This window comes from Lissotriton vulgaris, unplaced genomic scaffold, assembly GCF_964263255.1.
Source record: "Lissotriton vulgaris unplaced genomic scaffold, aLisVul1.2 SCAFFOLD_726, whole genome shotgun sequence".
Classification (NCBI taxonomy): domain Eukaryota; kingdom Metazoa; phylum Chordata; class Amphibia; order Caudata; family Salamandridae; genus Lissotriton; species Lissotriton vulgaris.
The window spans coordinates 459,367-474,475 of NW_028243544.1; the positions used below are offsets into that span (position 1 = coordinate 459,367).

At 49.8% G+C, this 15,109-nt stretch overlaps 1 protein-coding gene across 5 annotated transcripts in view; it reads left to right on the forward strand.

Annotated features, from left to right (window-relative positions):
- Window positions 1-15,109, forward strand: part of SPTAN1 (spectrin alpha, non-erythrocytic 1) — a 365,414-nt gene that overhangs the window by 131,590 nt on the left and 218,715 nt on the right. For all 5 annotated transcript variants that reach the window (XM_086948611.1, XM_086948613.1, XM_086948610.1 and 2 more), the window contains exons 15-16: window positions 6,608-6,812; window positions 7,346-7,527. In XM_086948611.1, the coding sequence (XP_086804737.1) occupies window positions 6,608-6,812; window positions 7,346-7,527 (387 nt within the window). The remainder of the gene's footprint in view (window positions 1-6,607; window positions 6,813-7,345; window positions 7,528-15,109) is intronic.

A 15,109-nucleotide genomic window follows, 5' to 3' on the forward strand; every position in this document is an offset into this window, starting at 1 on the left:
TTCCACAGGGTCGAAATCGGCGCCGGAGGAGAGATCCTCTAAAAAGGGTGGCACGCACAAGACAAGCGCGCCGGCGCCGGCAAAGCCAGCCAAAGCAAGCGACGCAGCCCCGGCTCCAACAGGAACATCGGCGCATCGCTCCAAGGACTCGAGGTCGGCGCCGTCCATCCCTCCAAAAGACCAACGGAACGTCGCATCCGAAGGCAAGGCCACCTCGTCGGTGCCAAAGACATCGGTCACCGACACATCTCTCGTTGCTCCTTCACTACAAAGAATTAGGGAGAAGGCTTTTTCTTCGTCGGCGCCAACGCCATCGACGCAAAAGGAGGCAGACGTCCCGGTCAAGCCCGCAAGTAAACTCCTCTTCCTTCTACCACCAAAAGTGGCGCCGAAGGCTTTTTCATCGAAATCGACGCCAAAGAAGTCGGAATCTTCTTCGGCAGGGGCATCTTCAGGTCATGTGCACGACCAAGAAGAGGATTCGGAGTGCTTCATAGATGCGGACACGGGGAAGTTAACCCTTTACAAAAGGAAAATCACTTCGCAGCCGGTGGAATCCTATGTCATCCCCCTAAAGAAGAAGAAGTACCAACATGATGCCTCAGGCCTCATGGAACCTATCCAGCCTCCTCCAAGAAGAAGCCCAACACCGTCTCCAGACCACTCTGAAAGTGAGGGCTATGCTGAAGATGAACAATATACATTCCCAGTCAATGAACCTGAGGCACAGCCAGATTCATATGATGTCATTGGGGACCAAGGCACCCAAGATATGGGACAAGACCCACAGACTTTCGGTACACGTGCATTCCCTACAGAGGATTCTGCAGGTTTTCATGCACTCATTGAGAGGGCAGCTGCTAACCATGATGTGGACATGCATGCTGACCCAGTGGAGGAAGACTTTCTGTTCGACACTTTTTCGGTTTCGGAAAAAACTGTCAAGACACTGCCCATGCTTAAAGGGGTCCTCAAGCATGCTGCGGACATCTTTAAGGAACCTACCAGGGCAAGGGTGGTCAACCCACGTATTGAAAAAAAGTACAGACCAGCGCCTGCGGACCCTGCGTACATTCGAGGACAGTTGCCGCTTGACTCCCTGGTGGTCGCAAACGCAAGAAAAAGGGCCAACTCCCAATCAACGGGTGAAGCTCCTCCCCCGGATAAGGAGTCCAAAGTGCTAGAGGCAGGAGGCAAAAGAGTGGCTGCGCAGGCTGCCAATTTCTGGCGTATTGCAAATACACAGGCACTACTGGCACGTTATGATCGATCACATTACGACACACTAGAGCAGATTGTCGAACACCTGCCTCCACAGTTTCAAGAGGGCACCAAAATGATTATTCGAGAAGGACAACTAATCTCCAACGCGGCCATAAAGTGTGCACTTGATGTCGCGGACACGGCCGCTAGGGCCATTAATACCAGTGTGATGCTCAGAAGACAGGCGTGGCTCCGCATATCGGGGTTTAAACCTGACATTCAAACAACCATACTTAATCAACCAGTCAATCCAGAGAGACTGTTTGGTCCAGATGTTGACACCACCCTGGAAAAAATTAAAAAAGATACTGAAACTGCTAAATCTATGGGGGCCCTGCAATCACAGCAGTTTCGTGGCAATAATTTTCGTCGCTCAGGTGCCCGTGGAATCACCAGAGGACAGATGGGTCACCAATCACAGTTCCCTAGAGGTGGAGCACAATCCTCGTACCCCAAACAAAACAAGAGGGGCTACAGGGGAAACAGCAACAAGGGCCGCGGCAAAGGAGGCAACAATTCACGCTCCTCTGCCCCAAGCAGCCAGTGACTCGCTGTCACTGCCCCCCGACCACTTAACACCCGTCGGGGGGAGAATACAGCAGTTCCTGCCCGTCTGGATCAACATCACCACAGACAGGTGGGTGCGACAGCTCATCCAGTACGGTTATTGTCTAGAGTTAAAATCCACTCCACCCAACATTCCGCCAAGGCAAAGACCTATGTCCGCAGAGCACTTGCACTTATTGCAGCAGGAAGTGTTGGTGATGCTGCAAAAAGGGGCAATCGAGCTCGTGCCAGTGGGAGAGGAGGGCACAGGGGTATATTCCCTGTACTTCCTCATTCCAAAGAAGGACGGATCTCTCAGACCAACTCTGGATCTCCGTCCCCTCAATCTGTACATACTGTCAGAGCATTTCCATATGCTTACACTGCAACAGATTCTTCCTATGTTAAACAAAGGAGACTTCTTAGCAACCTTAGATCTCAAGGATGCTTATTTCCACATTCCGCTACATCCGTCCCACAGAAAGTACCTCAGGTTCACTATCCAGGGCACGCATTATCAGTTCAAGGTCCTACCCTTCGGAGTCACAACTGCCCCAAGGGTGTTTACCAAGTGTCTGGCGACAGTAGCAGCGCACCTCAGGAGGCAGAACATCCATGTCTACCCCTACCTCGACGACTGGCTCGTTCAAGCCAGGTCGGAACAGCAGTGCGCCGCGGACATGTCAACTACCATTCACCTCCTTCACGACCTAGGTTTCTCGCTAAATTACCCAAAGTCACACCTTCAGCCGGCACATGTCCGACAGTTTCTGGGTGCGACAATCAATACCCTGACGGCCAAGGCGCAACCAAACCAGGTCAGGATAGACGGCATGCAGTCTTTAATCCACAAGTTCAGACCGGGACACTCACTTCCAGCAAGAGTGTTCATGCAGTTGATAGGCATGATGGCCTCCTGCATCTTCATAGTCCCTCACGCACGGTTGCATATGCGCCCGCTCCAGGAGTGTTTAGCAAATCAGTGGACACAGGCTCAGGGACAATTAACAGACCTAGTGTTGGTTACCAGTCGGGCATATACCTCTCTGCATTGGTGGACTCCACACAACCTTTGCAAGGGCCGACTGTTCCAGGAGCCAGTGCCACAGGTTATCCTGACAACGGACGCATCCCTCCAGGGATGGGGAGCTCATCTGCTCACTTACACGGTGCAGGGGCTATGGACGACGCAGCAACAGAAGATGCACATCAACTATCTAGAACTGATGGCGATCTTCATGGCACTCAAGTCCTTCATTGTACATCTGTGCAACAAGGTGGTGTTAGTCCGGACGGACAACATGACCGCGATGTACTACATCCAAAAACAGGGGGGCACCCACTCGCCACAGCTGTCTCACCTGGCTCAGAGCATGTGGAAGTGGGCCATTCAGAGGAACATCTTCCTCATGGCAGAACACCTCCCAGGGAAGGACAATCAGATGGCGGATCTGCTCAGCAGATACAGCCATCAAATGCACGAGTGGGAGATACATCCATCGGTACTCCAGCCGTACTTCCAAAGGTGGGGTCGTCCAGACATAGATCTGTTCGCCACAAGGGAAAACGCAAAATGCCAAAGCTTCGCCGCCAGGTTCCCACACCCCCAATCGCAGGGCAATGCGATATGGATGAACTGGTCAGGCAAATTTGCTTACGCTTTTCCCCCGACACCTCTGATACCACTGGTGGCGAGAAAACTAAGGCAACACTCGATGACGCTCATCCTAGTTGCTCCAACGTGGGCGCGCCAGGCCTGGTACACCACGTTCCTCGAACTCTCAGTGGTGCCGCATCAAAGACTGCGCCTCACGCCCAGACTTCTGACGCAGAACCATGGAGAAATTCAGCATCCAGATCCGCAACAGCTCAACCTAGCGATCTGGCTCCTGAAATCTTAGAGTTTGGATACCTCAACCTACCTCCTGAATGCATGAACATCATCAAGGAGGCGAGGAAGCCCTCAACACGAGCATGCTACGCCGCAAAATGGAAGCGTTTTGTCATTTACTGTGCGGACAATGACATAAACCCGCTAGATGCATCTATCCCTAACATCATTTGCTATCTGTTACACCTTTATAAGTGCAAACTAGCGTTCACTTCTATTCGAATACATCTATCCGCCATCGCAGCTTACCTTCAAAATAGGCAGCATCTCTCGGTCTTCAGGGTGCCTGCCATTAAAGCGTTTCTTGAAGGTCTGAAGCGAGTCATTCCCCCAAGAACACCGCCAGCTCCGGTTTGGAACCTCAATGTGGTCCTCACCAGACTGATGGGACCACCATTTGAGCCACTGCACTCGTGTGAACTGCAATTCCTAACGTGGAAAGTTGCCTTCCTAATTGCTATTACGTCACTAAGGCGTGTTAGTGAGCTGCAAGCACTCACAATACAAGAGCCTTTCATTCAGATTCATCCAAATAGGGTAGTGCTACGTACTAACCCCAAATTCCTTCCAAAGGTGGTGTCACACTTTCATCTCAACCAAACTATCGATTTGCCAGCGTTCTTCCAGAACCCACAAACAGTGGCGGAAAGAATGCTCCATACGTTAGACGTGCGGAGGGCACTGATGTACTACATAGACAGGACACAACACTTTAGGAAGACGAAACAACTCTTTGTTGCCTTCTCACCACAACACAAAGGCAACCCGATCTCCAAAGCTGGAATAGCCAGATGGATTGTTAAGTGCATTCAAATCTGTTATCACAAAGCCAAGCGCACTTTAACAATACCCCCAAAGGCACACTCCACACGCAAGTTGGGGGCATCCATGGCTTTCCTAGGTAACATTCCTCTAGAGGACATTTGCAGAGCAGCCACGTGGATTACACCACATACCTTTACAAAACATTACTGTGTTGATGTACATTCCAAACAGCAAGCGGCTGTAGGACAGGCTGTTCTCAAAACACTTTTTCAGGTTTCTGCAGCTGGCACAGGCAACCGCCGCTAATGGAGGGACTGCTATGTATTCTATGCTAAGATATGAATTTAGCAGCCCACATGCCTCGAACTGAATATGCTACTTACCAGTATGCATCTGTTCTTGGCATGTAGGGCTGCTAACATTCATATCGCCCACCCTCCTCCCCGGTGCCTGTCGCAGCTGCAGATATACTATTGTATTCAATCATTAGCATGGACATCCTTTACACTTTTCACTCCATCCTCTGCCACAATGGCGAAAAACAATCTGGGGATGGAGCCGATGCCCATGCGCACTGTAGTCCAGGGGAGGAGCCACCCATCTCAGGATACTTCGAAGACTCTTCCAGGACAACAATGTGCGATCATCCGGACCCAACACTAGGTGGCGATCTAATGCTAAGATATGAATGTTAGCAGCCCTACATGCCAAGAACAGATGCATACTGGTAAGTAGCATATTCAATCTGCACCCTCATGAGTTATCTTGATTATAACTGCAGCAAAGAAAACCATGCGTATTGTGGGAGCGTTGGAGTTCAGGCCATGGATAAGGGAGGTTCCATGGCTCTGATCGCTTTCGGAGTTCAGGCCGTGGATAAGGGAGGTTCCATGGTTCTGACCTCTTTCGGAGTTCAGGCCATGGATGAGAGAGGTTCCATGGTTCTGACCTTTTTGAGTTCAGTCCATGGATGAGTGAGGTTCCATGGTTCTGACCTCCTTTTGAGTTCAGGCCATGGATAAGGGAGGTTCCATGGTTCTGACCTCTTTCGAAGTTCAGGCCATGGATGAGAGAGGTTCCATAGTTCTGACCTCCTTTTGAGTTCAGGCCATGGATAAGGGAGGTTCCATGGTTCTGACCTCTTTCGGAGTTCAGGCCATGGATAAGGGAGGTTCCATGGTTCTGACCTCTTTCGGAGTTCCGGCCATGGATGAGAGAGGTTCCATGGTTCTGACCTCTTTTTGAGTTCAGGCCATGGATGAGGGAGGTTCCATGGCGCTGACCTCTTTCGGAGTTCAGGCCATGGATGAGGGAGGTTCCATGGCTCTGACCTTTCGGAGTTCAGGCCATGGATGAGAGAGGTTCCATGGTTCTGACCTCTTTTTGAGTTCAGGCCATGGATGAGAGAGGTTCCATGGTTCTGACCTCTTTTTGAGTTCAGGCCATGGATGAGGGAGGTTCCATGGCGCTGACCTCTTTCGGAGTTCAGGCCATGGATGAGGGAGGTTCCATGGCTCTGACCTTTCGGAGTTTAGGCCATGGATGAGAGAGGTTCCATGGTTCTGACCTCTTTTTGAGTTCAGGCCATGGATGAGAGAGGTTCCATGGTTCTGACCTCTTTTTGAGTTCAGGCCATGGATGAGGGAGGTTTCCATGGTTCTGACCTCTTTCGGAGTTCAGGCCATGGATGAGAGAGGTTCCATGGTTCTAACCTCTTTCGGAGTTCAGGCCATGGATCAGGGAGATTCCATGGCTCTGACCTCTTTTTGAGTTCAGGCCATGGATGAGAGAGGTTCCATGGCTCTGACCTCTTTCGGAGTTCAGGCCATGGATGAGGGAGGTTTCATGGCTCTGACCTCTTTTGGAGTTCAGGCCATGGATGAGGGAGGTTCCATGGTTCTGACCTCTTTTTGAGTTCAGGCCATGGATGAGGGAGGTTCCATGGTTCTGACATCGTTTGGAATTCAGGTCTGGGTGAGGCAATGGTGAGCAGTGTGAGAGGAAAGGTTGTACATTTTGGCCCTCCGAGGATGCGTGTGAGGAGGAATAGAAATTTAGAGGAACGATGAATGTGTATATCTGGGCCCTATTTAGCCCATGGGATATTGCCTTCAGTCCCAAGTAATCCTCCTCTTTCCTTAGGATCCTTCCAACTTGCAGGGTAAAGTCCAAAAGCACCAGGCCTTTGAGGCTGAGCTCTCTGCCAATCAGAGCCGCATCGATGCCCTGGAGAACTCCGGCCAGAAGCTGATCGATGTCAATCACTATGCGTCTGATGAGGTCGCAGCTCGCAAGAACGATGTCCTTACCCTATGGAGGAGGCTTCTGGAGGCCACAGAGTTGAAGGGTAAGTCATGGGCTCTAGCCAGGACACAGCATGATTTCCAGAGTTTGGTCTAAGGCAAGTAGAGCCATAGGGATTGAAGTGCAGCTCTAAAGCTAGTTGCATGATTTTCTTGGGTCATATGACGGTCCTTTCTTCATCTCATGTGTAGCCTTTCCCACCCTTGTCGAAGCCAGGTGCGAGACCTAAGTAGTGAAGATTTAGACAAGCAGCTCGCTGTTCTTTATATTGAGACTGCGTGTGTCGTAATCTTAAGCGATTTTATATTTTGTGTTCTAATCTCGCATAATAATTCAGAGCTTTGCAACAGGGTGACTGTGCTTCCGCTGTGCCAGGAGAGCTCTTAGATGGTGCTATTGTTGGCACCAACAATGCATTCTTCAGTCCTTATGCCTACTGTGAGAACATGTATGTGTATAACTCTGAAAAACCTCTGCCGGCTCGGTCTCAGAATCATGAAGCGCAGCTCCTTGATGCCAATTCGTTTTTGTTTGACTACTCTCCTCTAGTTTAATCCTCTTCCCTTCTCACCTCAGGAATAAAACTGCGAGAAGCCAATCAGCAGCAGCAGTTCAATCGCAATGTAGAGGACATCGAGCTGTGGTTGTATGAGGTGGAGGGACACCTGGCATCCGACGACTATGGCAAAGACCTCACCAGTGTGCAGAATCTGCAGAAGAAGCATGCGCTGCTGGAGGCTGACATCGCTGCCCACCAGGTACTGACTATGGGCGTGAATGAATGAATGAGTGACTGACAACCTATGGGTGGGAATGAATGAGTGACTGACAACCTCTGTCCACCAAGGGCAGAATCCCTAGAAACGCATGTGTGGGGGGCTTTCTACGCTGCTGGAGGCAGACCTACCTTGCTAGCAGATATACAAGGGATCTGTTTGGAAAGGCATATGTAGTTTTTGCAGCATGAATCTTTCCTGGATTTGCATGTTGTGCATTATTCTGCCATCTATTGGTTGGGTTTGAAGTTCTTTTCTATAGTATCGAGCATTGTTGAGCACCTTTGGTGCTTTGTTCCTTCTCTTGTGACGTCAGATGTATGCCCCAGAAGCCCCTGTGTGTGATCACCTTCTTCAGATTTGATCTTCTGCTGTTAAGTCTGTAAGCAAAACAAATTATCGCAGTATTCGCGATGGTTTGTAGAGGGAAATTTAGAAAACTGAGTGAAAGTTAACAGAACATCAAGGAATAGCAAAAACCTTTATTAAACGCCAGTATCAGTTTTTCACTGAAAAATCACCACTGGGAAGAGACAGCCACAGAGTCTGCGAATGTGGGTAAGATGAAAAAAAACCTCCCTTTAGATTTTGCCGATGAACCCATCACAGGTGTGCGCACAAGGTCTGCTATCTGTGCCTCCGTAGGGACTACATGTTCGAGGCATATGAGCTGTAGATCATATGCTGTGCTTAGATCGCCAGCTAGTGTTGGACAGAAATTTTTATTCCAAACAATTGGTCTGAGGTCAGTCTTTGAGTGTGTGAAATCATTTCTTACCTGAGTGTGTACAGTAAATACTTAACACTGCCTTCTGAGAAAGCCTTACTGCTCGCCCACACTACCACAAATAGAGAGTAAGGTATTATCTACTTTTACCTCTGTAAGCCTTTGGGTTTCCACTGGACTCTGTGCACTCTATACCTTACTTCGATACAGTATGTTCGAGGCATGTGGGCTGCTGAATTCTTATCTGTGCATAGATTGCCGCCTAGTGTTGGGTCCGGATGATTGCACTTTGTTGTCTTGGAAGAGTCTTCGAAGTATCACGAGATAGGTGACTCTGCCCCTGGACTACAGTGCGCATAGGCATCTTCTCCATCCTCAGATTGTTTTTTTCCGCCATTGAGTTTGGATGTTACTCCTATACTCCAACTTCGGAATCGAAACAAAACTTTTCTAAAGGGCAAAAGGCCTTCGACTTCGACTGTATTGTTCTCGTTCGGTACCTCTCTACTCGATCAAGCTTTCCATCTCGACTCAGTCGTCGACGCGGGCCGTTTGGCCTTTTCAACGCCACGTGAGCCTGCCGTTAATGGAAAGAAGCCTGTTCAAACGGTGCCCACGATGCCACTCCAAGTTCCCACATACTGACAAAACACTCAGTATGCAACAAGTGCCTTTCCCCATACCATAGGGAAGAAACCTGCCCAGTCTGAGCCCAGTTTCGGTCGAAGAAAACCATACGGATACGACGGGCCGCTAGGCAAGAGATGCAGCGACAGGCACCGGAACCGGACAACATCTTCGATGATGACCAAGAACTACCGGAAACTCCAGATTCGGACCTACAGATCGTCACTGTCGAGGACTACTCGGACTCCGATGACGAGATCTCACCGGGGCAAATCATGAGTACACTGCCCCAGACACCAATTACCCCGTTACCAAAGGCTCCGGTCGAGGCATCGCCAAAAGGCCTTAGCCAAGATCAGAAAAAAGTTTCGCCAGCCCCGCCATCCGGCTCGGCTCCAAAATCGAAACCAAAACCAAAACCTTCAGAGACCCCAGGGCCAAGTACCATCATCCCTAAGAAGGTTCCAGAGCCAAAGAAGGTTGTCGACCCGAAAAAGGCCGTACAGCCCAAAAGCGTCGAGCCAAAGAAGACTGTCGACCAGAAAAAGGCCGCTCAGCCAAATAGCGTCGACCCCAAAAGGGTGGTCGAACCCAACAAGGACACACAGCCGAAGGGCGCCGAACCAAAAAAGGTCACCGACCCGAACAAGCCTGCTGTGCCGAAAACCGTCGACCCGGCAAAGGTCGCCGACAAAAAGGGTGCCGTACCGAAGCCCGTAGCACGGCCGGAGAAGGCTATCGACCCGAAGATAAGTGCTCCGAAGACACCAGTCGATCCATAGAAGACCATCGACTCGGAAAAAGGACAGCTAATTAAAAAAGCCTGTTGAGCACAATAAACGTGTCGAGCACACTCAACCAAGGACTGTAGAGGAAGAACTCTTCCATCCAGATCCATCAGACGATCAAGCAAAAATATATATCAATCCAGAGACTGGTAAAGTCACAATCCTGCACAGGAAGAAGAGGTCATTGGACACTGGCTCTCGTTCCCCAATTCCATTGAAGAAGAAGGACTTAGTTACTTCTCCCGCTTGACCCTTCAACCCTTTTCAATCTTTTAATGCCTACTACACCTTTTGTTTCTTACTCTCCGTCTCACCACGGGGACAATGAGTGGAATACAGGGGAAGATCCACAGCCTTACTATGATTTTCCGCAAGATCCTCAACCACAAGAGGAACCATGGGAGGAGTCAACTGACCCTTATTACACCCATCCCATCCCTGATGTCCCCTCTTATCCAACTAAGCCGTCACCTACTGATGACACCATTGTCTTCAACCAGTCAATAGGCAGGGCAGCACAGTACCACAATGTAGACATGCATAATGACCCTGTAGAGGAAGACTTCTTATTTGACACCTTCCCTACTTCAGAAAAGAGTGTCAAAACACTCCCTATGTTAAAGGGAGTGCTAAAACACACACCTGACATATTTAAGGATACAGCCAGGGCACAAGTAATCAATCCCAGGATAGAGAAGAAGTATAGAGCAGGCCCTACAGACCCTACCTACATCAGAGGGCAGTTACCATTAGACTCACTGGTAGTGGCTAATGCATGGAAAAGTGCCAACTCCCAAACAACGGGGGATGCACCTCCCCCGATAAGGAATCAAAGATACTAGAGGCGTCAGGTAAAAGGGTAGCTACACAAGCCTCCAACTCATGGAGGATTGCTAGTACACAAGCCCTACTGGCTCGTTACGACAGGGCACATTATGGTCAGCTCGAACGCCTAATGCAACACCTACCTGAGCCTTTTAAAGCACAAGCTGATGACCTTCTACAGGAGGGAAAGTTCATCACATACGCCTCCATCAAATGTGCGCTTGATGCGGCAGACACTGCAGCCAGGTCTATAAACACTAGTGTCTTACTAAGGCGACATGGATGGCTGCGCATTTCCGGCTTTAAGAACGAGGTGCAATCCACCATTCTTAACCAGCCAGTCAATCAGGACTTTCAATTTGGGCCTGCTGTCGACACCATTTTAAATAAAATGAAAAAAGACACAGAAACCGCAAAATCAATGGGGGCATTACAGTTTCAGCAACATAGAGGCTCCTTTCGACGCTCCTCATACAAGGCAACTACACAAGGAAATACCTCGCAGACGTCCTCCTCATACAAAAGCAACACACAAGGTTCCTTCACCAAAAACTCAAACAGAGGATGTTATAGGGGCACCAATAATAAGGGACGAGGCCGTTGAGGCAATAACACCAGAGCCTCCACTGCCACAAAACAGTGACTTCATCACGCTACCTCCAGACCACCTAACACCTGTCGGAGGCAGACTCCAACAGTTCCTACCTGTCTGGCACTCAATTACCACGGACAGGTGGGTGAGAGAAATTATCCAGTATGGTTATTGCCTGGAACTCACTTCTACCCCCAAACCTACCACACAGACATTGTCCAATGTCCAGAGACCACATCACCCTGTTACAACAAGAGGTGAAATGCATGCTGGAAAAGGGGGCCATAGAGCAAGTCCCTTTCCACCAGCAAGGGACAGGAGTATACTCCCCATACTTCCTTATTCCCAAGAAGGACTGTTCCCTCAGACCAATATTGGACCTCAGACCCTAAATCAATACATACTGTCGGAGCACTTCCATATGATCACACTACAGCAAGTGCTCCCTTTGCTACAACAAGGAGACTTCCTAGCAACATTGGACCTCAAGGATGCGTATTTTCACATACCTATCCATCCAGCCCACAGAAAATATCTCAGGTTCACAATAGAAGGTCAACACTACCAATTCAAGGTTTTGCCCCTTTCGGGGTTACGACGACTCCAAGAGTGTTTACAAAATGCTTAGCGACAGTGGCAGCACATCTCAGGAGGCAACACATCCATGTGTTCCCTTACCTAGACGATTGGCTAATACAAGCAAAATCGTACCAACCGTGGGCAAGAGACACGTCTCAAACACTTCAGCTGCTACACAGCCTCGGGTTTTCGATAAACTACCCAAAATCGCATCTGCAACCGTCCCACACACAACAATATCTGGGTGCCACTATAGATACTTCATTGGCAAAGGCATACCCAAACTCAGCGAGGATAGCCAGCATGCAGATACTTATTCGCAAATTTCTGCCACAACACTCTGCCAGCTCGAGTCTTTATGCAGCTCATAGGCATGATGGCCACCTGCATATTCATTGTCTCCCATGCCAGACTTCAAATGCGTCCATTACAAGAATGCCTAGCACGGCAGTGGAACCAGGCTCAAGGACCACTAAAAGACCTAGTGTTGGTAGACAGTCTCGCTTACAACTCTCTGCAGTGGTGGAACCCACAAAACCTTTCCAAGGGACGACTGTTCCAAGAGCCGGTTCCACAACTAGTACTAACAGCGGACGCATCACTAACAGGATGGGGAGCCCATCTCCTTCAATACACAGTCCAAGGTCTCTGGACAATCAAACAAAAGAAACTGCATATCAACCAACTAGAGTTGCTAGCGATATTCCTAGCCCTGAAAGCATTCCAGAAATACTTGTACAGCAAGACTGTGTTCATCCGGACGGACAACATGACCGCAATGTACTATATCCAGAAACAGGGAGGAACACACTCTCCACAACTGTCCCACCTGGCACAAAGCATATGGAAGTGGGCAATTCCCAAAAACATTTTTCTTCCAGGGAAGAGCAGTCAGATAGCGGACCTGCTCAGCAGGCACAGCAAACAACTACACGAATGGGAGAATCACCCCAAAGTACTCCAGCCATTCTTAAAACAGTGGGGTCACCCAGAGATAGACCTGTTTGCCACAAAAGAAAACTCAAAATGCCAGAACTTTGCCGCCAGTTTCCCACGTCCGTTGTCACAGGGCAATGCGATATGGATGAACTGGTCAGGCAGATTTGCGTACGCTTTTCCCCCAGCACCGCTGATTCCGCTGGTGGCACGCAAACTGCGGCAACAGTCACTCACACTGATCCTAGTTGCCCCCACATGGGCGAGACAGCCATGGTACACAACGTTCCTGGAGCTTTCAGTAGTAGGAAATAAGAAAAAGTCCCTATGTTTCCAAAAATGGAGAAAACGTACAAAATCTGAACTCACAAACCCATTAATGCCATAACCACATTTCTTTTTTTTTTTTTTTTTTTTTAATTTTTTAAACCTTTATTGTGCATCAGAAAAATACAGTTACGGGCCCACAACCACATGGGCCGGCCTCGAAGCAATCAAGAGCACAAAAAGTGAGGATAGGTCAGTCCAGCAGTCCCAAACAACAAAATGCAAAAGTGTCCAGGGCATGGCATATGGAAAGAGGGACCGCCAGGTAGAGGAGGAATTAGGTTAATTTTATATTTTGTAGATAAGAAGGATCAGACGCAACAATTTATCAAAGCAGATGGCAGGCAACGAACCAGCAGATCAGCGACAGTACGAGAGAGAATAATTGAAAAAGCAGCAAAAAATAATATGTTTCAGGATAATACAACGAACTAACAGTACATGCTGGTAATTGCCCGCCCCACGGACCCAGTACTCCCACAACCACAATAAGAAAAGAAAGAGCAGCAAAAAGAATAGTCCGCGCTACCTCTAAACACCCGTCTGACCCAAAGAAAAAGGAAAAAGAAAGAGAAACCAAGAAGAGGAAAAATTAAGGCCCATAGAAACTGAAAATAAACAAAATCCCTACCCCCAACCCCCCACCCTGCACGCGTGCGGAGGCTACGGCCTACCCCCCCCCCCCCCTAGCAGTGTGCCTGTCGCCCAGAAATAGAACCCGAAATTTAGAACAGAAAAGGGAAAGAAGAAAAGAAAGAAAAAGTAATGTAATTCACAGAAGACCGGAGGAGTGCCACAGAGATAAGACAAAACTACCATCACACATCACTCCGGCCGCCCGATCCCAGACCCCGCCACCAACACGATACCTATATTCAATGACCCCGGCAGTCCATCAAGATCCCAGCAGTACAAGAAAAACAGTCCGAACATAAGAGGAGACAACCTCAGCCTTGCCCCCTGCGATGCGAGGCAGTGACATAGTCCAGCCGCATGGTAAACATCCTGAGAGAGGCGAGCGAGCAAAGTGACCACCTCAGAGCGGGGGGGTGTCCATCAAAGTCCATCCGAAATACAGCCATGTAGATGACAATGGTACAGGAACCATCCGGCCAGGGCAGTGGCAGCAGCTGCGGAATAACGTAGGAGACGTCTCCAATAGACAACAAAGGAGTATCCAAACATGGCGTCCGTAGATAAGACCCCCTCCCCTGAAGCAGCACACAGACATCCGACCGCTGCGTTTCCATCACAGACAGCGTCTCAAGGGTATCGGGATCACATACCTCCAACTCCTCAGGGCATACCTGGGCAAGTAGTCCACAAAAGTTAGACACAAGATGTGGCGCAGCGTCCCGCACTCGTGAATGCGTTCGGTCTGATAGAGGCACTACAGAGAGAACAGCATCTAGACGGTGCCCTAGGTCAAAGGCGTTGTTACGTAAGGCAGTTCGAAAGGTATACAGGGCTTCCAAAATGTCAGCAGTCCGCACTGGTGCCTTAGGAGAGAATGATGTAGCAATTCCCTGTTGACGGGGCTCGGAAACTCGTGGCTGCCCACCAGACTGGATACCCACGTCTCCATCGCAAAGCTGAGCACCTCGCCGGTGCCCTGCATGGCATCGCCGGGCCGGGGGCACAGAGGGAGCAGAGACCATCGTACACTGTGCAGGTGTAAACAGAGCGTCAGCCACCGTGTCACCAGGAGCAGTCCGAGATCATGGGGAATAAGTTGCGTTTGCTCGGTCTTCAAGATGGCCCCCACCGCCTCACACCGCGAGGCAAGAGTCGAACAAAGGAATCCACAAGTCTGGGCGGTGATACATTGTTGCAATCACAGCCGGCATGTCCCCCGCATAAAGAGGAGCAAAGCGAAGCAGGATAGTAAGTAGCAGAGGAAAGTTCCAATTTAGCCGCTGCACTCCGTAGGTCGGCTCGGTCCCGTTTATTGCGTTGTTGCGGGTGAGGGCAGCCGATCCCGGGGAACAAAGACCCCTCAGCGCCGGGCAGCGTCCGGGAGAAGGCGAGAACGCTACACCGCTTCCACTGCAGGGAGCGCATAAAGAGACACACCATCGGAGTCGGGGTCCTCTCCCATGCCCGAAAATTAGCCTCAGGAGCAGGATGGATGCAAGGATAGGTGACGGGATGGGAGGAAAGCGG